Source organism: Ruditapes philippinarum, unplaced genomic scaffold (genome assembly GCF_026571515.1).
Source record: "Ruditapes philippinarum isolate M1 unplaced genomic scaffold, ASM2657151v2 ctg403_1_1_1_1, whole genome shotgun sequence".
NCBI classification, from domain to species: Eukaryota; Metazoa; Mollusca; class Bivalvia; order Venerida; family Veneridae; genus Ruditapes; species Ruditapes philippinarum.
This window is the reverse complement of record NW_026855774.1, coordinates 44,885-68,963: the sequence shown is the minus strand read 5'-3', so window position 1 is coordinate 68,963 and position 24,079 is coordinate 44,885. Positions and strand designations below refer to the sequence as shown.

General features: G+C 33.2%; 2 protein-coding genes across 2 annotated transcripts; one reads left to right on the top strand and one right to left on the bottom strand.

Moving 5' to 3' along the window:
* Positions 1–1,060: 1,060 nt before the first annotated feature.
* On the top strand, positions 1,061–2,868 carry LOC132744328 (uncharacterized). The gene is made up of 4 exons (XM_060733009.1): positions 1,061–1,237; positions 1,680–1,835; positions 2,448–2,497; positions 2,769–2,868. Exons 1-4 carry the CDS (start codon positions 1,096–1,098, stop codon positions 2,808–2,810), a joined length of 390 nt encoding a protein of 129 aa, XP_060588992.1. The 5' UTR covers positions 1,061–1,095; the 3' UTR covers positions 2,811–2,868.
* A 2,233-nt stretch (positions 2,869–5,101) lies between these two features.
* Positions 5,102–24,065, bottom strand: LOC132744327 (trafficking protein particle complex subunit 2-like). Its single transcript, XM_060733008.1, has 5 exons — positions 23,960–24,065; positions 14,380–14,491; positions 13,329–13,476; positions 8,455–8,540; positions 5,102–5,811 (listed from the first exon to the last, which is right to left on the bottom strand). The coding sequence occupies exons 2-5, from the start codon at positions 14,473–14,475 to the stop codon at positions 5,713–5,715; spliced, it is 429 nt and encodes a 142-aa protein (XP_060588991.1). The 5' UTR covers positions 14,476–14,491; positions 23,960–24,065; the 3' UTR covers positions 5,102–5,712.
* Positions 24,066–24,079: the final 14 nt, after the last annotated feature.

The following is a 24,079-nucleotide window of genomic DNA, read 5'->3' as shown; positions in this document are numbered from 1 at the left end:
TCTAATACATCTTGTTTTGTACAAAATATTACATAATTTTTGGCAGAAAAGAAGAACAATTTGATAACATAAAAAGAGCAAGCCTTTTGTTTATTAAATCATTTCTGTTCATCAAACCCTAGGTCACATAACATATTTTGCACAGGTAAGTCGATTTATGGAATTTTAAATAATTAAAGGCAGATTTTCATTTTCAACTTTTTACAAAAAAAGAAGAAAAAAAATGAAAAAATCCAACCCATTATTTGTTATTTTTTATCGGGTAGTAAAATAATTTGGGCTTTAACTTTTTTTTTTTTATGATAGTTTTTAGTATATGTCAACGTTTATGAAACTGATAGTAAAATTAGATGGAATACATGTATTAACAAAATAATAATTTTGTTTCTAAACAGAAATATGATGAGAAAGACGAGAGACTCTAGTGTAAGAACCGCTTATCATAATATGCCATAAAAGCAGTAGACTGCTTCAATAATGTCCGGAAACTTTTTTTATTTATGCCGTATTTTATAAGCGAGTGTTGTGCACAAAAACCTAAATGTGTTCTGTTTTTGCCTTACTGGGTATAAGTGTTTCTTGCAAGACGAGGCAAAAGATAAAAAAAATTGTCGGTTATCGTCTTTATTCTTTAGTCTTTTCACCCGGCAAACGACCTATAAGGCATGGCGCATAACATGATTAATACGTGGTCCATGCCTGTAAAAATACATGAAAATAGAAAATGACCAATTATTATACTATCAATATTTTGTTCAAATATTGATTATGTTACGAAATCAAATCGATTTTTTTTTTATTTCAGATTGACAAAATGGGAACACGTTTTATAACGGGGTTTAATAAGCAATACCCCAAGTCCATTTTTGAAAATAATTAAATTAATTTAGGGTTTTCAAATAAAAATTTACAACAAAAATTTGGGTTATATAGTTTTTTTAAATATATAACTCCCCATTTTCAAATATTTTATAAATTTAAAAGTTAAAATATTTTTTTATTAAAAATTTAATATATAATTTATATTAATTTCTATATATACATGTATTGATTTCTCGCTCTATGCCCTCATGAAACGTGTTGCTGTTGTTTAGGATGCTGTTAGCAACATTTGGACACAATTTGACAGAAGTGAACTTTGAGTTAAACAAAGAGTTTCACGACATTGATACAGACAAAAATAATTTTGTAAATCTTCAGGAGTTTGAAGCTAGAATAACCTCGTGGGATGCCAACAGTAATAAATTCATGCACTTTTTTAATCTTAATCATTTTCGTTACATTCTCTCAAAATAATTCATTTAACAGAGTTGTTACCACTAACCAATGGTGTAATGGAAACTATAAGCAAAATGTAAATATTTTGTTTAGAATATACTGTGATAGTAATAATTTCGAATAATTAACTTGAATTAACTTTACATATGTATTTTTATCTTTTCTTGAACAGTTAAACTGATATATCTTTTTCACATTTCTTATCATTTTCCTGATGGAAACAAAGGTGATTAATATTTGCCATTAGTATAGATCAATGTCACCATATCGTCAAGGCTCTATACTATTGGTAGCTTTATTTTAGATATTTAAATTCCGTATGTTTTATATTCAGAGCAGGCAAACCACTGTATAAATTCAGCAGATAGAAATTGTTAAACGGTTTAAGTTTCATGTTTCAGAGGATGGTTGCGTTACACAGGCCGAGTTTTTTTCATCGCATTCAAGTGATTCACTCAAATTCGAATGGGAATTATTTAACCACTTTGATCATAACAGTGATGGTTGTATCGAGGTGGAAGATGATATAGCTGAATTCCACGAGATTGACGTCAATCGTAAGTAAATAATGTTATTCAAAAGGTTAACATGAAATATGCTCTTTCTTATCAAATGTCACCGTCTTGCTTTTGTTGGGTACTTCCGGTTTATAAGTATTTCGGTTATATAGCAACGGACAGTTAAGGAGCGGTATTCATTAACAATGTATCTACAAATGCATGTCAACTACCTACATCGATCAAATGAAACAGTGGTGGAAGACAAACTGCATTACAGTATTGATATCGCAGAAAAAGAGCTGTTTCACTCAAGAATTCAATTTTGATACACAAAACAGTCTTTTAACTTTGCACGAAGTACTTTGTTAGGCAATAAATGTATTTTAGGAGTGTAGATGATTTACAATTTGTTCGCTTTGTATTTCAAACTGTCTGAAACTTCTTGGTCTAAATCACAACGGGTAATCAACCGCAATCTAACATGTTTTTATTCACATTACAGTGTTGTTTTAGGCGTCTTGAATTTAAATCCTTGTGAAAACTAAACACGTTCTGTGTCAGAAAACTTTAGTTTATCATTTTTCTATAATATTGTATTTGATGTCACTTAATAGCGCTGAAAGTTTCATTTGGTGTTAATTGAAAATCTCTTGCATTCGTGCTTTACAGCTAAAGACAACAAGATATCACTACAGGAATATGATGCGGAATACGACAAGGTCAGTCTTCTGGTGTCTTAGTATATTGTCCCGGCTTACTTTTATGACTAAATATTCTGACGATTTATTCTATGTACTGGGTTTACGCTGAAAATGTTGTTTATTGCGCAACATGGTAAACCGTGTATCATTTATTAAAACTTATTATAAACATCATAGGCGAATTAAAACATCAGATAACAAAGAACCAGTATAACACTTTTATTAACCTGTTATGACCATATAGATGACAATCTGCTGATATCTGTTATTATCTTTCTTTATTTTACAGGTGTTGGAGAGGATAGGATTTCTGAACATTAACCAACCTTGATTTACGGAAATGAATAAAATGGTTTCATCCTCATTAATTCAAATAAATATAAATCTGGTGTGTCAGTTTATCATTTTATTTAGGCATGCATATTTAAAATGTATTTGTTTAAATGGCTATTTACTTTTCTAAAATAAAGAAGTTAATGTTTTATTTTCAATGCCAAAGTCGGTAATGTCATTTTTTTTCCTCATTTTTTACCCAATGTACATAATTTTTGACTTATTTGTAGATGTCTGTTACAAATGCTTCATGGCAAATATTAAAGCTCTTGGCATTTTAACGTTCGTAAAGGACCACAAAATGATACTACATGCATAATACATAAGTTCCGAGCATTGTACTTTTCAGACATTTTATTCAGTACAAGTATATACATATAAACTAAGTGACACAAAAAAGTTTTCATTTTCGAACTCGGCACTTCTTATAAAACATTTGCAGAGGTCCACTAGGCAATGCCACGTGACAGACATCTTAGCTCTTGCATTGTAGTTTCACATGTAAATTCCTTTACAAGTCTATGTAAAGTATGTCACCTCAAGGGCGGGGCACATTTGGACCCATAGATGATTATAACTTCTGTAGAGGATCACAAGGTGATTCTACAAGTACCAGCTCTGAGCTTTGTACTTCCTCACAAAAAAAATTGTACACATTTTACTAAACAAGTCAACATAAACGAAGTGATTCTGAGGGCAAGATTTATGATCCCTGGGACATAATTTGTATAACTTTAATAGAAGAACACAAGATGATAATTCAAGCAAAATAAATTTTTGGCATGTTACTTTCAGAGAAAAATATTTCTATTAATAACACAGACAGTAAAACACATACTGTCCAAATGTGACTGCCCATATGAAGTGATGATGATATATTGTGTGATAATATGACCATACAAAAATCTTATTTGGTAGGCAGATTAAAACAACTCTTCATGAAGCACCACAAAAACTGCTGCTAATCTACATTAACTATAAGACTTAAGCACTTCAAACTTACGTTGTAAGCGCAAAGCGGAGTTATAACAGCACGATTTGACTACATTAAAGGAAGGGGAAGTACATGTGAAATACAATAATATAGAAGGTAGAATAATTAAGAAAGCTTCGCAAGCAGGACTTTTTATATTTGAGACACCAAAGTCTACCATTGAAAGAAATCGCAAATTACGTTATTAAGTTAATGGGACTCAATTGATGTGTTATGACATGAAGGAAATGAAAATATTTTTCAAGATTTTTGTATAACTAGATGTAGGTCTGGCCCAATAATGTGGTTTTAAAATTTCTGATCATTCGCTCATTCAATTTCCCGGAAATAATAAATTACATTGTGCAACTTGACACAAAAAAGCATTATCAGGTTTTTAACCCAATTGGCCACAATAGTTTAAAAACCAATTAACAATTAAATATGGAGTATATCAATACATACCCCACTTAAAGTAAACCTTTGAATCAATACCAAATATGAAGACAGTTGACCAAAGCATTTTTAAGCAATTGAGCGGACAAGCCTTTTGAACTAAAGGCCCCTATGACCTTGACCCAGTGACTTCAATAGGGGTCACCAAATGGACATGATCAACCTCCATGCCAAATATGAAGACTGGGTCAAAGGATTCTTGGGCGGACAAGTTTATAAAGTCAAGGTCCCTGTGACCTTGACCTTTGATCCAGTGACTGCAAAATCAATAGGGTTCATCTAATGGTCATGTCTAATCTCCATGCAAAATATAAAGACTGTGGGCCAAAGGATTCTTAAGTTACTGGACGGACAAGCATTTTTTAGTCAAGGCCTTTCTGACCCGACCTTTGACTTAGTGACCTCATAATCAATTGGGGTCATCTTCTAGTCATAACCAGTCTCAATACCAAAAAGGCACCTGTGACCTTGACCTCCGACTTAAAAAATCAATAGGGGTTGTCTACTAATGATGACCAATCTCAACACAAATATGAAGACTGTGCGCCAAAGGATTAATCATTATTAAGTCATTGGAAGACAAGGAAAATCTGATAGACAACCAGACGACAAGCTGACCCTTACAGCTTTGTTGCACAGTGGTATAACTATAGCTATAATGAGATGTGAATAACAGACTTTAAATGTTGCTGAAAATGGGATAATGTTTTGAGATACAATCACCCTGAGTTCCGGGGTTTTTCTCCCTTTATGAATGTTGTGTTTATCCACAATACCCTACCATTGTTGTTGTTACATATTTTTTATGTTTATGATTGAGATTATTATAATATGTACTATCAAAATATCTCAAAATAAAAGCAGTTTAATACAAATTTTATTTTTTCAAATTACAATTTCAAAATTGCACATTTCCCTTTCATTAAATATCTACAATCACATGACAATTATTGTAGATTAACTGTTATAATATTATATTCCACAATAAACTAAATATATGACATGAGAAATAAATGTAACAAATAAAGTATATTGAAAATAATACACTCATGCTTCCAAAGTATTGTTACTGATAAGTAATTTTATGTAAACATCTGGAATGTTGAATCTATGCAGAAGCTTTTTGCAAGAAAAAATAAGGTCCTCATTATTTTTCAGATCAGCAATACAGTAAAGGTGTGGATCCTTCATTTGTACAACACTCTTCTTAAAAATCCACCTTATTCCTTTCATTGTACATATTTTCTCCATAAAATAATTTCTGTTTCCAGTATTTTCAAATGCAAACTGTTTGTTTTTCTTCATAAAAAACATTCATTTTACATACAAGTTTCTGTCTTTATATCTATCAGCAAATTAAACATATTCACATGTAAGACAATATTACAGTGTAATTATCAAATATTTATCACAGATCTAGGTCTTAAACTTGATATTATATAATTCCTATTGGTTTCAGGATACATTAAAACTATCCAGTGAGGTATTTTTTACCATAAAGTTGAACTTTCTTCTCAAAAGCAGATGATGTAATAGGTTTATTGATCTCATAGAATGGATTCATGGCATGCTGAAAAAATAACAATTACTTCATTAAAACAAAACATTTATGACAAAGATTTTATTATCAACTCTGTAAATATTTTTTGTGATAATGATATGGTTATGCTAACAGTATAAAAACTTGAGGGCCATGATGGCCCTGAAATCGCTCACTTGTTTATAGGCCCCTGGGCCAAGGCCAAGGCCAATTTTAAACCAGGGGCTTTAATTTGAACCAACTTGGTAAACACCCATTAGAAGATGTTTCATGATAAATATCTAAGCTCTAGCTCTTTGGGGTTTTTATAAGAAGATTTTTTAAGATTTACTGTATACATATAGGGAAAAACAATGACCCCCCCTGGGAGGGGCCAATTTTGACCACATGGGTTTTATTTGAACAAACATGGTAGACACTCAATAAGATATGTCATGCTTAGTATCTAAACTCTAGCTCCTTGGGTTTTTTATAACAAGAGGGCCATGATGGCCCTAGATCGCTCACCTGACCCATAAAACTCATCTGAACAGTTACCTAGACAAGCATTCTGACCAAGTTTCATGACAGGTGAGTGAATAATGTGACCAAAAATGTGTTAACAAGGATTTTCCATATTCGAGCAGTGTGACCTAGTTTTTTTACCTAGGTGACCCATATTCGAACTTGACCTAGAAATCATCAAAACAAACTTTCAGACTAATTTCCAGGATACTTGGATCAAAACATTAGCCACTAGAGTTTTAACAAGATTTTTCTACTTTTAGCTCTGGTGACCTAGTTTTTCATGTGAGATGACCCATGTTCGGACTCATCCAAGCAATTACCTAGACAAGCATCCTGATCAAGTTTGATGATAATTGAGTCAAAAATGTGACTACTAGAGTGTTAACAAGGTTTTTCCATATTTTGGCAGTGTGACCTAGTTTTTCATCCGACATGACCCATGTTCGAACTAATCTGAGCAATTACCTAGACAAGCATGCTGACCATGTTTGATGACAATTGAGTCAAAAATGTGACTACCAGAGTGTTTACAAGATTTTTCTATTTTTAGCTCCGGTGACCTAGTTTTTGACCCATGTTCGAACTCATCCGAGCAATTACCTAGACAAGCATCCTGACTAAGTTTGATGACATTTCAGGTGAGCTAAAAAGATTTTTTAAGTTTTTACTTCACACATATACATGTAACGCAAATCATTGACCCCTGCGGCAGGGCCAATTTCGACCCAAGGGCCCTTATGGGTAGACACCCATTAGAAGATGTTTCATGCTAAATATCTTAGCTCTAGCTCTTTGGGGTTTTAAAAGAAGATTTTTTAAGTTTTTACTATATATACATAAAGGTGAAAACAATGACCCCCTGGGCGGGGCCAATTTACTAGATGATGACTCATGCAAAATATTAAAGCTCTAGCTCTTTCAGTTTTTTAACAGAAGTTTTTTCTTTCGGTTGTCATGGCAACCAGAGTTCTGCTTGGAATTAAATTCTTTGAACAATTATTTAAGTTGACTACCATAGGAACATTCCTGTGAAGCTTGGATAAAATTGGCTTAGCGGTTTATGAGGAGGAGATGTTGTTTAAAGTAAAAGTTTACTGATGGATGGACGGCGGACGAAAAGCGATCACAAAAGCTCGCAATGTCACTTTGTGACAGGTGACCTAACAATGCAAGCCTGCATGTCTGTACAGGCTGACCCAAATCTATACAAATGATTCCTTACTTAAGCATTTTGATACCAAAACTCTATAAAACATAAACTTTGAGAACATCCAAATTAAAACAGAAAAATCTTTTAAACATGTCAAGCATGTTAAAGATTAATATATACAAGATGCCCATGATGGCCCTGAGTCGCTCACCAGAAAAAAACTGCTTTTCAGTGTTGGAAATTATCCATTGTCAATATTTTCTAAAATCAAATTTGAGCATAGAATATGTTTAAAAAATAATTTGAAGAAATGCAATCACCTGGGACATTTAAGCTTTAGCGGCCCCTAAAATTGGCCAATCGAATTAATATGTGCAAACTTGATAAAAGACTACCTAAAAATGCTACAAAGTTTGGTGATCATCTATCAATTATTTTAGTAGGATATGATGTTCAAAGGTTTTTCTATTTTAAGCTTTAGTGGCCTCTAAAATGGGCCAATCAAATTAATATGAGCAAACTTGATAAAAGACTACCTAAGAATGCTACAGACAAAGTTTGGGGATCATCCATCAATTAGTTCTGTAGTAGAAGATGTTTAAAGGTTTTTCTATTTTTAGCTCTGTTGACCCCTAAAAGGGGCCAATTGAAATGACATAAGCAAATTCAAGTGTGACTGTCACAAGGATGCTACAGACCAAATTTGAAGTAAATCTGCCCAGCAGTTTTAGAGAAGAAGACAATTGTTGATGCATGACGACGGAGCATCCCCCTTTGATACTAATACCTCACCCTGAACCTTCAGTTCTGGTGAGCTAAAAACATGGAAAATGTTACAAGCAGCAAGCCTGTAGATTCATGCTTATTCTTGTGTAAACTAGACAATCTCTAAACTAAACAACTTTATGCAACATTAAAAACAAAGTTATCTTGTGTGACTTAAACTTTCATAACTAACATTAAATTAAACAAATCTAAAAGATAATTATCTCTTTAACAGATGTATATATGCTTACCTTGATATAAGTGTCATATACTTCAGTAAAGAAGTTTTTGATTCCATCTTCATTCTTAACTTCATGTAACATTATAAATCTCATACCTTTTTTAATCATTAAGGAGAATGAAATAAATAATCGTCTTATGGCTTAATCACTAATTTATATTAAAGTAATTGTGTCAATACTTTCATTAAAAGGTTTGATAAAGAACACTTAGTATTTCTGCATATAAGATAAAGTGTATTTCTTTGCATCGTTGCCAAAATATGCTGAAACGTTTTACAGTGATATGATATGACTATATACATGACATAACCTGTTTAATACGCAAGTATTTAAGGTGCCGGTCAATCCTGTAAAGTTCCATTTAAATTGCGTAAGTTGTATAACAAAGAAGTAGCATGGACAAAACTTTAAAACAAGAGGGCCATGATGGCCCTTATATTGCTCACCTGAATATTATTACTCTCAATGACATGAAACAAGTAATATTGTATTCTATAACAAATGCTGATATAAAATCTAAATCTTAATTAAACTGATATCTCATAGTTCTCTGTATCTGAAAAGGCGCATGTGTAAAACATTACTGGCTGCTATTGCTAAGAGAAAACAATAGTAACATAAGAAGTCACTGGTTGCTATACAAAATAAATGGTTTCCTTGGAAGTCAGTTCCTTACTATGGTTTACTTGTTGCTATGGACAGTTAATGTTTGCTATGGAAGTCAATGGTTGCTATGTAAAAGTCACTGTACTATGGAGACTAAGCTTTAGCTCTTGTAGATTTAGAGAAGAAACTTTTATTTCAAAGCTTTTCCTATATACATAAAACGAAAATCTATGTTCCCTTGGGTTGGGCCAATTTTGACCCAGAGGGCTATAATTTGAACAATTTTTGTAGTGGTCCACCAGACAATGTTTCATGCCACCTGTTTAAAGCCTTGATAGTATAATAGAAAAAGATTTTTTTTTTCTGTTTTTACTACATACATATAGTATATATAAAGATACTTATTGTATAAGAACAAGAGGGCCAAGATGGCCCTAGATCGCTCACCTGGCCCATCAAACTCATCCGAGCAATTACTAATTAGCAATTACCTAGTCAAGCATCCTGACCAAGTTTGATGATGATTGAGTCAAATATGTGACCACTAGAGTGTTAAGACCACAAGATTTTTCTTTTTTTAGCTCCTGTGACCTAGTTTTTCATCTGAAATGACCTATGTTTGAACTAATCCGAGCAATTACCTAGATAAGCAAATGATTGAGGCAAAAATGTGACCGTTAGAGTGTTAATGAACAAATATGGATCAACGACAGACGACGAACATTCAACAGTCTTAAAATCTCACCCTGAGCAAGGTCAGGTGAGTTAAAAATCTTATTAAATTTCTTGGTATGAATGCAAAACTTTACCTTACCTTATTAAAGGAAGGTTATTAAGCCAGAATTACTTGCTCAATAATGCATATACTGTATATATCTATAAAGTCTTTGTAAAATAAGTGACCCTAGAGCAGATTTAGACATTTACTTTTTATTTATATACATATTTTTTTGATAAATTAAGTCATCATAATTTCATAGATAATAATTAACCTTTTCCCTTATATAAGTGTGTTTCGACGGCTTTTTGCAACCCCCCCCCCCTTTTTTGAGGCCTCAAACAGTGAAAAAATGCCCTATTTAGACCCCAAACACTGTTTTCCGTTTGAGAAATGTTGTTAAAAAAAGTGACCACTTTTTCGGCGCCGTCCCCCATCTAAATGTAACATCAGGGGGTTGCCAGAAGGGGGATGTGCCCCCTTCTGTTTGGGGGTTTTTAAGGAGGGCGGAGTCCCCCTCATCGCCAAGAAAATTTTGGACATGTGACAGGCTAAAAATGGCCTCAGGTCGATCTTAGGGTAACTAGTAACCGACGCTGAAAAGCCTTTTACTCTATCTCAATTCATTGAGAAGTTGCAGCACTTTGAAATCAGTTTTGATGGAAAAAACAATGCAAAATAGTGATTTTTGGCAATTTTGAGATGTCCCCCCGTTGCCATGGTAACAGGAAATTTACCATTGAGCATGCTGTTACAAAGGCTATGGTGTATTCAACATTTGTGCCAAGTTTCATTAGTATTGAAGCATTTTTCATAGTTTCATAGCAGTTTGAACTTGTTACAGGAGGCTTTTCAATGAAAACGGCCATTTTAAGCATTATGCTCATGGGGTAAAAGGTTAAAAAATTACTTTCTTGGTATGAATGTAAAACTTTATCTTATTTATGGGAGATAATTAAGTTTGAATTAACTGCTCTGTAATACATACATGTATATAAGCCTTGAGTAAAATTAGTGACTCTAGGGCAGGGACATTTTTAATCCAAGGTTCATCAATTACATAACTTAAGAGGAGGATCCACTAGTCTATTCTACATGCCAAATATCATAACTGTGGACATTTTAGTTTTACAAAAGAAATGTTAAATGTATTTCTTATCTAAGTCTATGTAAACTAAATGACCCCTGGGGTGGAGCTAATTTTTAGCCAGAGGTTATAATTTGAACAAAATTGGTAGTCATAAGACAATGTATCTAAGCTAAAGTCTCTAAAGAATAATAGAAGATTTCTTTTTTTTTTACTAAATGCATTTAAGGAAAATCAATGATCCATGGGACACGGCCAATTTAGACCCTAAATGCTTTTATTTAAAAACATCTTGGTAGACACTCACTAGAAGATGTTTCATGCTAAATCTCTAAGCTCTAGCTCTTGGTTTTACAAGAAGTATTTTTTTTACTATATACATATAAGCACAAGGGCCATTAGTGATGACATGTGTCACCTCATGATAGACATAACTTGACAAACAAGAGGGCCATGATGGCCCTGAGGTTGCTCACCTATATATAGGCCTCCCCCATCCCCGGCAGGACCAATTTTAACCCAAGGGCTTTTAATTGAACAAACTTGGTAGACACCCATAAGAAGATGTTTCATGCTACATATCTAAGCTCTAGCTCATTGGGTTTTTTAAAAGAAGATTTTTAAAGTTTTTACTATACACATATAGTTAAAAACAATGACACCCCTGGGGCGGGGCCAGTTTTGACCCCAGGGCTTTTATTTGAACAACAGGGCCGGCAAAATCTCAGAAAATTGTACTTGTCCACGGACAAGTAACCTAAGAAATTTACTTGTCCGTACTCAATGTTCACTTGTCCGTATTTATATTTAATATTTACTGCAAATGTCAATAAAGAAGAGCAATATGATTATGAACTTTCTTTCAATTTTATTAAACATTCTATGCCATATGTTTAATAATATAATATATTATGATTATAATATAATATATTTAAAAAATGTTAACGGCAGTAGATTAAAGTAGAACGACAGTGATGGACAAATTGTGTATATTTTACTGGAAGGAGCATTGGTCTTTTGCCAGCACTTTTTCAGTTTTCCTTGCACCCAAATTGCTCTAAAATATTGTCTTCATTTTTTTGCACTCTGGTACCATTTCTTATTTATTCACTCCTTATTCTATTCATCTATATAATATTCATTTGAATCCTGTTAAAAAATCATATGTACTCTTGAGTTAGATTTGTCTAATTGATGACATCTGGCTTTTTTTAACGATATAATTATGATTGCCACAGAATGTAATATCATATACGTATTTACGCTTGGTTGCAGCAGATGAATTGTGAAAATTTTGACATTATTACCATCGGCGACGATGAAACTGACATGTATACATTAACACCAGTATTAGACATTCAAAAACAAAGGCATTTTCACAAGAAATCTTTACATAAAATAAATTATAAAATGACTTTGTCCACATAAATTCAAGCAGTCAAATTGTCGATATGAGCGTAAATATTCCCGAATGACCTGGAAAAGCTATACAATGTATTTAATTTTCATACAACACAGCGGTATTTCAAAGACAACTGTTGCAAGATTGATGCTGTGTCTGCTATCTAAACAATAAATGCGCTTGAAAAGACCACAGCTTCCAATTCAATTTTATGGCAGAACCCCGTTGCTACCGAAAATATTTTATTGCAGAGGCTAAGTCGGCAGTCATAAACCAAAACAAACATGTATACTCAATTGCCGCGCGCATGCAGTAACTGCATGACGTAAGGAAAACCTCAAGCCTGGTTGGTTGCTATTTATGTAAACACTTAAAATAGTAACACCCTAATATGCACGGAATGCCCTCATTAATGACACCACACTTCACACGCTAGTTTTCGTATTAAATGTGTGATTTTTCTTCTGATTTAGATCTATTAGAAAAGAACTAGATTTTTTTTCTTCAGAATTCCTCTTTTAACCACCGAAATTTACTTGTCCACGGACAAGTAAACTGCAAAATTTTACTTGCCAGGACCTACAATTTTACGACTCGGGCAACTCGGACAATTGATTTTGCCGGCCCTGAACAAACTTTGTAGACACTTACTAGAAGATGTTTCATGCCAAATATCTAAGCTCTAGCTCTTTGGGTTTTTTAAAAGAAGATATTTAAAGTTTTTTCTTCAACATGAAATTAAATTCTTTGAACAATTTTTAAAGTTGATCACCAAAGGAACATTCCTGTGAAGTTTGGATGAAATTGGCCTAGTGGTTTATGAGATGTCATTTAAAGTAAAAGTTTACAGACGCCGGATGGACGCCGGACGAAAAGCGATCACAAAAGCTCACCCTGTTACTTTGTTTCTGAGGAGTAGTCTGGACAAGTTTTGTGACAGACGGATACACAGAAGTGATCACTTAATGTCATTGCTACTCAGAAGCAGGTGACAAAAAAAGATCCCGTATATTATCCTGTATACATCATATTCATAATTTTATGTAACTGTCAAATCTTAAAAAGGATACGTCCTGCAGTAACGAAGGCAGACACAAACCACTCATTAAACTTGTCAACAATCTTGAGGTACATATTACTGGTGGACCACATCTGTTCATCTACCAGGTCAAGAGCCTCATGCGCCACAAACTGATTCAAGTGACGATGATCATCTTTCTACAATCAAGCAAAATTAAGTCTTTTCAATATTTGCATTTTTGAGGAACATAATAATGTAGTTATAACTTCTAAATTCAGCCAATACACAAAATTAAGGGGAAATCTTTCAAATTGTAATATCAAATAGAAAAATGTATATAATAAACAGAAAATTCAAGTTTTTTCTATAAATACAGGATTTATTCTCATCTTCTGTTATGAAAATTATCATGTTTTCTCTCATGGCTACCGCCAATCATGAAATATTAAATTTTATTTTCATACCACTCGATGAAAAAAAAATTCTGTATTTATAGAAAAAACTTGAATATCCTTTAAAAACTTCTACTACATTTTGACATTGATAATTTATTTACTTAATTTATTTAACAATGAGAGAAAATTTGCTTAGACATACAAATCAGAATTAAACTACAACAAACATGTATCCTAAATCAAATAAGGATGAAGTAGATACGATAGCATGTCATGTCAAACACTTGATTAAAGTGTGAAAAATAAAAAATGAGAAGTATATTGTGATGGGAAAAAAACAACAAAATACAGTTTATTAATAGCTGGTACAACATGAAATTACGCTTTTGTATCAACAAATTCAGTAATAGGTGATAAGTATATGTGTATGATATTCAACGTAGTTATAACTTTTTAAGTTCTATAGATTTTCCATTGTATGAATTTAAAAACATTCCTATATTTTTCATCATGTCTTAAACAATTGATGTTCGATATTAACTTAATGTTTCTACTTGTTCAAGTAATTCTGAACTTTTGAATTCCGGAAACTTCCAAAAACTTTTTGGCTAGTCCCACAGGTGTTGGGTTTTCAGAAGTTACACTGTACTTTTCCTTAGATTTACTTTTAGTAAGATCAGATCTATTTAATTGCTTTACAAATACCTTTGGATCATTTGTCCTGCTTGGTGGGAAAAATTCCATCTCAAATATAGGATTGTCATGATGACCAACCATCACAAAGTAATAGTTTCCAGCCATGTTGATTGCCAGACACCTGAATGAAATAAAATAGTTAAATAATTTATAAATTTTATATTTTGAGCTATATCTTCTTACTTATTTTTGAATATAAACTAGTATTGAAATCAGGAAAGTTTACATTTCAAATGTACATTTTGTAAAAGTATAAGAACCTATCACATACATTTACATGTATATAGGAAATTCACTTATAAAAATTTAAAACTGCCTCTAATACAATCACTCATGAAGTTGTGAGTTCAATCCTCTCATATCAAACAAGCTTGAAAAATAATCTAGTGTTTGTATTAGATGTAACCTAAAAGTGACACCATATACATTGTATAATTGTAAGTTAAAAATTGACCAGAGTGCTATTCATTAAAGTAATATTTTTGCCAAAATTTTAATTTCTTTCTACCAGTTCAAAAGATACAGAGCGTCATAAAATTTTGAAATTGATTCAAAATGACTTAGTATGACCTTGACCTGAGAAAGGTCAAACCTGCACTCTGCACATCATCTCATTATGGTTAACATTTCTGCCAAGTAGTTTCTACTGCCTTCCACCAGTTCAAAAGAAACAGACCGGACACAAAAACCTGCTGACAGACCGACAACCAGATGCAATATACTCTGAAATTCTTTTGGGCATATAGAAAACAACACAAGATTGCATTTGTGAAACAAGAGGGCCATGATGACCCTGAAATCACTCACCTGTATATAGGCCTCTGGGCCATGGCCAATTTTAAACCAGTGGCTTTAATTTGAACAAACTTGGTAGACACACATTAGAAGATGTTTCATGATAAATATTTAAGCTCTTACTCTTTGGGGTTTTTATAAGAATTTTTTTTTAAGTTCTTACTAAATACTTATAGGGAAAAACAACCCCTCCGTTGGAGAGACAATTTTGACTCCAGGGCTTTTATTTGAACAAATTTAGTAGATACTCACTAGAAGATATTTCATGCTTAGTATCTAATCTCTAGCTCTTTGAGTTTTTTTTATAAGATTTTTTAAGTTTTTACTATACACATATCAGGATAATCAAAGACCCCGGGGCAGGGCCAATTTTAACCAAAGGGCCCTGAACTTGAACAAACTTGGTAGACACCCATTAGAAGATGTTTCATGCTAAACAGTTAGCTCTAGCTCTTTGGGGTTTTTAAAAGAAGATTTTTTAAGTTTTTTCTATATACATAAAGGGAAAAACAATGCCCCCCTGAGACCAGGCCAATTTTTACCCAAGGGCATCTATTTTAACAAACTTGATAGACACCCACTAGAAGATTGTTTCATGCTTAATATCTAAGGGCTAACTATTTTGTTTTTTGTTTTTAAAAAAAAGAAGATTTTTTTTATGTTTTTAATATATACAAATAAGGAAAATCAATGAACCCCAACAAACTTTGTAAACACCCACTGAAGATGTTTCATGCTTAAAGGGACTCCACTGAGGTTTTTTGACTTTACGGGACTGGAAATAATTTTTGAGATTATTACTCCATTTGATGAAGATCTATACTAATAACATATGTGCAAAATTTCAATCATTAGATCCCTTCCGTTTTTCCAGAATAATTATTATAATAGTGAACAAGAGCCCGGTTTGAGCCGGGTGATGCTCCCCAAATAGATTTTGGACACAGGAAAGTACACCTATTGTAGTTTCAGAGTTATGTCCCTGGAAAAAGTTCAAAGTGCAATAATTCCAAAATTAGGCAAGGAAGAGTTACTGTTCTTTGCACTGCACTTTTAATCAATGTGATCTATCAACCTACAAAGTTTCTTGTTGATATCTCTTATGGTTTCCTAGTTATGTCCCTGACAACTTCAAAAAGTAAAAATAAACAAAGGGCAATAACTCCAGAATTAGGCAAGGCAGAGTTATGATTCTTGTGCACTGCACATCTACCCATTGAGATATATCTACCTACAAAGTTTCATGTTGATATCTCTTATAGTTTTACAGCTATGTCCTGGACAAGATTTTTCTAAAAGGGGAGATAATTAAAAAATGATTATGGTTCGTTTGCACTGCACTTCTACTCAATGAGATCTATCTACCTACAATGTTTCACCTTGATATCTCTTATAGTTTTAGAGTTATGTTCCGGACATAGTTCAAAGTGTTAAAATTAACAAAGGGCAATCACTCCAAAATTAGGACTAAAAGAGTTATTGTTCTTATGCACTGCACATCTTCCCATTGAGATCTATTCAGCTACAAAGTTTCATATTGATATCTCTTATAGTTTTAGAGTTATGTCCTGGACAAGATTTTTCTATAAGGGGAGATAATTCAAAAACCGCGCAAAATAGAGTTATGGTTCTTTGACACTGCACTCCCCCTCAATGCCCTCTACCACTGCATGAAGTTTAAACAAATTTTCTCCAAGGGTTTTCAAGTTATGCTCCGGACAAGACAACGGAAATTTCAGAAATTTTTCGGGGAGCATAAAAAATGACCCAAAATTGAAAAGCGTTTAAACGCTTTTCACTCAAATCAGACTGAGAATAGCACAAACATATGATTTTCAATGTATTTCTTGTATATTCCTTGGTTATATTTTATTTATATTTCTGTTTTAAGTGCTCATGTTTATTTATGTGAAAAATTAAAATTTTATGTTTTTAGGCTTATAAACCTCAGTGGAGTTCCTTTAATATCTAAGCTATAGCTATTTGGGTTTTTTAATAGAAGAATTTTTAAGTTTTTTTACTTTATACAAATAAGGAAAATCAATGACCCCCTGGGCGGGGCCAATTTTAATCCCAAGGCATTTATTTGAACAAACTTGGTAGACACTGACTAGATAATGTTTCATGCCAAATATTTAAGCTCTAGCTCTTTAGGTTTCCTAAAAGAAGCTATTCTAAGTTTTTTATTTTGGTTGCCATGGCAACCAGAGTTCTGCTTGGAATTAAATTCTTTGAACAATTTTTTATGTTGACTACCAAAGAAACATTCATGTGAAGTTTGGATGAAATTGGCTTAGAGGTTTATGAGAAGATGTCGTTTAAAGTAAAAGTTTATGGACGGACGACGAAAAGCGATCACAAAAGCTCACCATGTCATTTTGTGACAGATGTGCCAAAAATGCTATGCCACTACATTAATGCAACACTAAATACATATGGCAGGAATAGATCATTTTTTGTTTCTATACAATCCTGAATAGAACTTTGCCATAAAGCAGTAGTCTATTGAATTTGGGGGTCATTGTCATATTTTACCATGTCAAATGAAAGAATGTGCAGATGTGTCTAATGTTCATATACAAAGGCCATAGTATAATAAATGATTCAAAACAAAAGTACAGTTTTAAATCTTTTCAATATTTATAGAGATACAAAACTATAAACTCAAATTTACATGAACTTAGCTACTTTTTAGACGATAAATCTTTTATATCTTTTTAAATTTCATATTATTATTTATCAAAAAATAATTAAAATATAAAATATGTAAATTTTTTTCCAACGTATTTTAATCTAAACAACAAATTCATTGTGAGATATTAAGGTTATGGTGTGGTGATTGATTGATAGACATCTGTAATTATCAGAAGTTTAGTGATGTCTTAATCAACTCATGAAATAACTCATGGTTGTATATAATACTAATTGGTTTATACAGAATTTATTTTAGTTTGATTGTGTAGGAAGCTATAAGCTTATAGACACACTTTTGAATCTGTTCCTGGAACCAACTAGTACTGAGCTTCGAGTGTAAAGTTTCTTGCTCAAGGAAACATCGACTGGCCCCAACAGGGTTTGAACCCAAGTCTATGATTCCGGCCCAAAGTCAATCCGGCATCAAATAAGTCAAATGCTACAGATTTTTGCAACATGGAATAAAACTAGAAAATTGATGATGGGGGGGGGGGGGGAAGGAATTAGGCAAGGAAGAGTTACTGTTCTTTGCACTGCACTTCTAATCAATGTGATCTATCAACCTACAAAGTTTCTTGTTGATATCTCTTATGGTTTCTGAGTTATGTCCCGGACAACTTCAAAAAGTAAAAATAAACAAAGGGCAATAACTCCAGAATTAGGCAATGCAGAGTTATGATTCTTGTGCACGCACATCTACCCATTGAGATATATCTACCTACAAAGTTTCATGTTGATATCTCTTATAGTTTTACAGCTATGTCCTGGACAAGATTTTTCTAAAAGGGGAAATAATTCAAAAATGAGGCTTAACAGAGTTATGGTTCTTTTGCACTGCACTTCTACTCAATGAGATCTATCTACCTACAATGTTTCATTTTGATATCTCTTATAGTTTTAGAGTTATGTTCCGGACAAAGTTCAAAGTGTTAAAATTAACAAAGGGCAATAACTCCAAAATTAGGACAAAAAGAGTTATTGTTCTTATGCACTGCACATCTACCCATTGAGATCTATTCACCTACAAAGTTTCATGTTGATATCGCTTATAGTTTTAGAGTTATGTCCCAGACAAGATTTTTCAATAAGGGGATATAATTCAAAAATGAGGCTGAACAGAGTTATGGTTCTTTTGCACTGCATTTCTACTCAATGAGATCTATCTTCCTACAATGTTTCACCTTGATATCTCTTATAGTTTAGAGTTATGTTCCGGACAAAGTTCAAAGTGTTAAAATTAACAAAGGGTAATAACTCCAAAATTAGGATGAAAAGAGTTATTGTTCTTATGCACTGCACATCTACCCATTGAGATCTATTCACCTACAAAGTTTCATGTTGATATCTCTTATAGTTTTAGAGTTATGTCCTGGACAAGATTTTTCTATCAGGGGAGATAATTCAAAAACCGGGCAAAATAGAGTTATGGTTCTTTGACACTACACTCCCCCTCAATGCCCTCTACCACTGTATGAAGTTTAAACAAATTATCTCCAAGGGTTTTCAAGTTATGTTCCGGACAAGACAACGGACGGACGGACAGACGGACAAGGCGCCGACTATATGCTCCCCCGAAATTTTTCAAGGAGCATAAAAAGCTCTGCTAAAGAGACAAATTTTAGGATATCTATATCCTCGGGTGGCCATGATTCGTTACCCTAACCATTTTACAGCACTAGTTTGATAGTCATACACTATATTTCCTTATGATCGGAGCGTTCTATGATAAAGAAGTTTTGCAGATACATTAAGTTTACTTTGTTGTATAAAAATATACAACTGTTTTCTTTATTAACAGACATTTGTTGAGACTTTCTAACATACACAGTTAGGGTGTTGACTCTAGGACAGGGACGAATAAAGTTCACACGTCACTTATATATACCTGATAAAATTTTTTATTTCCTCATGACATAATCATTATTTTGAAAATCTAATTTGGGGCTGGATTTGATACATTTTTGTCCAACCGGAAATAATATGGTGACGAATTGACCAATTTTTGGGCCAGAGTTATCTGGCTTTATCTATGCCTAATTGATAATTTAACATTTTTTTAAAGAAATTTTCCCGTGTCAGTAGCCAGTGTAAGTCAATTCTAACTACCGTCTGGAAGTTAAGTAAAAAGAATGTTTTGTGGCCGTTTATGTAACAGAAAATTGTGGTCAACATAAACACACTAAAAAGTTTACCAAATCTAAAAATCTCATCACACTCTGCTTTCAAACAAACAAGAGGGCCATGATGGCCCTGAGGTCGCTCACCTGTATATAGCCCCCCCCCCCCCCCCCCCCCCCCATGGGCCAATTTTTACCCAAGGGCTTTTATTTGAACAGACTTGGTAGACACCCATAAGAAGATGTTTCATGCTAAACATCTAAGTTCTAGCTCATTGGGTTTTTTAAAAGAAGATTTTTTAAGTTTTTACTATACACATATAGTTAAAAACAATGACACCCCTGGGGCAGGGCCAGTTTTGACCCCCGGGCTTTTATTTGAACAAACTTTGTAGATATTTACTTAAAGATGTTTCATGCTTAATATCTAAACTCTAGCTATTTGGGTTTTTTCAAAGAAGATTTTTAAGTTTTTGCTATACACATATATGCCAAATATCTAAGCTCTAGCTCTTAGGGTTGTTTAAAAGAAGATATTTAAAGATTTTTCTTTCGGTTGCCATGGCAACCAGAGTTCTGCATGGAATTAAATTCTTTGAACAATTTTTAAAGGTGACCACCAAAGGAACATTCCTGTGAAGTTTGGATGAAATTGGCTCAGTGGTTTATGAGGAGATGTCATTTAAAGCAAAAGTTTACGGACGGACGCCGGACGAAAAGCGATCACAAAAGCTCACCCTGTCACTTTGTGACAGGTGAGCTAAAAATTAAACCAAGTGTCGAGGTTATCTATGTGTCAGAGTTATCTCTCTAACCAGTATTTATAAAAAGTGAACACACAAGGAAAAATGCGGGCACTTGGTTAAAATCCTCGTTTAAAGAAACAAAATAACATATGCATTTTCGACTTTCATATAATTTTGAAAAGTGCCGTACGGCTAGACAATACAGTGTGTCCTGGCAAGTCGTACGTGACTCACGTACGGCTAGAACTTTTGGCTAGTCGTACCTGGATTTTGAGTCATTTCGGCCCCAAATTACCCAAGACGTTTTGGCCCTTCACCAAATCAGCCCCATATTTAGTTAAGAATAAGTCTTACCTTAACTTGTTTTATACCAGAATTTAAATAGCATATAAATAAATGAAAAGATAAAAGGAATGAGAGAATTATTTGAATAATTAAATAATGATTTTTAATTGAATGAGGCTAAAATAGCAGCTAGTAATTAAACAAACAGAACATAAACTTTATTAAACAAAACATAGTACACGAACACTGAAACGTATTTTATCTGATCATAATGATTAATCAACAAGTTTTTTTTTCTTCAAATTTGAACGATTAAAAAGCAAGACACAGAACAATACAAACATTTATTATCAACAACTATTAAATTAATGGTAAGTGACAAGTTTTGGCAATACAATACAACACATAACAGTTAAAAAAAAAATTATTAGATAAAACAAACAATACTTTGTAAACAGACATTTTTACAATAAAAGTGATAGATTTTCAATCAGGGCATATATTATCAAGAAATTATATCAAATCATCAGTTAAAAAATCTTTGATATTACTAACGGCTGATTAGCAATACGCTTTAAATAATTAATTTGTTAAACCTTGAGAAAACATAAATCTAAAGTGTTAGCTAAATGATTAATAGAGATCAAAAGATAATGATTTTTAAAGTATATTTGTATTTAATTTTGTTTATCAAAAAGTTTTTGCATTTGTTAACTGTCTTAAAATTTAAAGATTAAGTGTCTTTTTTAGGTGTATTTATTGTTACACCTTGAAAAAACATTTATCTAAATAGCGATTGATAGATCTACAATGGATTATCAATTAAGGATTAAAATGTCATAATTGTTTGTGTGCCATCAATCAATCAATATACTACAATTTTAAGTATAAAAATACCTTTTATACTGTAATAAAACTGTAATAAAACAAGAGCGATCAGTGATCACATGCGTCGCCTCATGATGGCCAATTTCATGTTGGGACAAGTTTTGTGACAGACGGACGGACATTGCACAACTAGACTTGGTACTGATTATTCCTGTAAAGTTTGGATGAAATTGCACCAGTAGTTTATGAGGAGTAGTGGAGACAAGCTTTTGTGTATCTGGCAACACACAGAAAAAAACACCTTTTCATCAAAGGGCCATAACTCGGCCAAAAATCATTCAACCTGAAAACCTGTGCAATATGCGCAAGGACTTGAGCTACAGATCAATACTGTAAAGTTTCATTCAAATTGGATTAGTGGTATAAGAGAAGTAGTCCGGACAAACTTTAAAAATAAAAATTATTAATGGGCCATAACTCTGATAAAAATCATTGAACCGGAAAATTCTGACAATATGCATAACTAGACTTGGTACTGAACATTCCTGTAAAGTTTGGATGAAATTGAACCAGTAGTTTATGAGGAGTAGTCCGGACAAGCTTTTGTGTATCTGGCAACACACAGAAAAAAACACCTTTTTAATCAAAGGGCCATAACTCGGCCAAAAATCATTCAACCTGAAAACCTGTGCAATATGCGCAAGGACTTGAGCTGTACAGATCAATCCTGTAAAGTTTCATTGAAATTGCATTAGTGGTATAAGAGAAGTAGTCCGGACAAACTTTAAAAATAAAAATTATTAAAGGGCCATAACTCTGACAAAAATCATTGAACCGTAAAATGCTGACAATATGCACAACTAGACTTGGTACTGATCATTCCTGTAAAGTTTGGATGAAATTGCACCAGTAGATTATGAGGAGTAGTCTGGACAAGTTTTGTGACGGACAGACGGACGGACAGACAGACGACGCAGAAGTGATCACTATATGTCGCCATTACTCGTAGAGGCGACACAAAAAGGCCGAAACGTCTTGCGGAAAAGGGCCGAAACGTCTAGGGGCCAATTTTTGCACAGGGGCCGATTTTGTTTGGGGCCGAAACGTCCTGTTTGCCCCACAGACACTTGGAGTATGGACCCTGCCCTTCTCCGCCCCTCAATATAAAAATCTAAAAGTATTATCTATTACAAGAATTAGTTTTAAATTTTTGCTTATATTAGTATGAAACGGTTAAATGTCTAACACATGAACAAGTTTGAATAGAATTTCATCAAGTTTTAAAAAAGTCAATTTTCTACCAACGCTTCAATTTCCTGAAGATACCAAGCTTAGAAATGTAAATACAACTGACCCTTCATATATTTCAAGTATTTATGTTATTGCATGCCATTAATGTCTGGTGTAAATCAGTCGATGCATATATTCTTTTAATAAATAAATGCATGTTATTATCCGATCGTACCTTTCTTCCAAGCTTTGTACATTTAATTACATTTTCCTAACCGTGTCACATGCTTCTTTACGAATTCATGACAACTGGAATGTTTCCCGTAAATTACAGCGGAAAAAGAAATTCAATCGCAACTACTAGGCCCTTTCCGTCAGTCTTCTTGATTTGGTTTTTTACTGATTAGGGGAAGTTACCGCTGCGGGAATTTGGTTCTCGGCATAAATGAAAGCACAAATAAGTGCCGAAACTCATTCCAGTCGTCTGACATCAAATGAAAGCGTACGTTGTTATCTTTATGAAATAATGATATTTTAGGGACTTTTTTAAACGTTGTTAAAATAGCGGAAAACAAGTTTTATGTCCAGGTCGTAATAATATGCAAAAATACTTTGACGTACGGTTTGCACCATAAAAATAGATATATGGTGTATACAAGTGCGGATCAAGAAGGGGAGCCAAGCACACAACCCAATGTGTCTGTGGTTTTCCCATACGGCTAGCCACTTCCTTTTTTTTTTGATTGCGAAAACTAATGACAAAGTAGTTGTTACAATCAAATACATTTTCTTTATTCACCAGTAGACGTTTAAGTAAAAAAATGTTAAAATGATAGAAAAAAATCATTTGATAATTGATCAAGTTATCTATAAACTCTAAAATGTTTAAATTACCAAGTTAAGTTTAGACCGAGCAACGCATTTCACCGGAACTATAAAATTTTTCACAAAATAGTTCGTGCATAATTTTAACGAATGTCTGAATGAGAACCTGGTAAATGCTTATTTTAATAA

What these genes read in the sequence shown, in the direction of transcription:
- LOC132744328 (XM_060733009.1), top strand. Translation starts at nt 1,096, where the DNA reads ATGCTGTTAGCAACATTTGGACACAATTTGACAGAAGTGAACTTTGAG. An exon ending in CCACGAGATTGACGTCAATC is followed by an intron (nt 1,836 to 2,447) that starts GTAAGTAAATAA and finishes CGTGCTTTACAG; the next exon opens with CTAAAGACAACAAGATATCA. An exon ending in ATGATGCGGAATACGACAAG is followed by an intron (nt 2,498 to 2,768) that starts GTCAGTCTTCTG and finishes TTTATTTTACAG; the next exon opens with GTGTTGGAGAGGATAGGATT.
- LOC132744327 (XM_060733008.1), bottom strand. Translation starts at nt 14,475, where the DNA reads ATGGCTGGAAACTATTACTTTGTGATGGTTGGTCATCATGACAATCCT. An exon ending in GCAGGACAAATGATCCAAAG is followed by an intron (nt 13,477 to 14,379) that starts GTATTTGTAAAG and finishes GCTTGATTGTAG; the next exon opens with AAAGATGATCATCGTCACTT. An exon ending in TGCCTTCGTTACTGCAGGAC is followed by an intron (nt 8,541 to 13,328) that starts GTATCCTTTTTA and finishes TGATTAAAAAAG; the next exon opens with GTATGAGATTTATAATGTTA.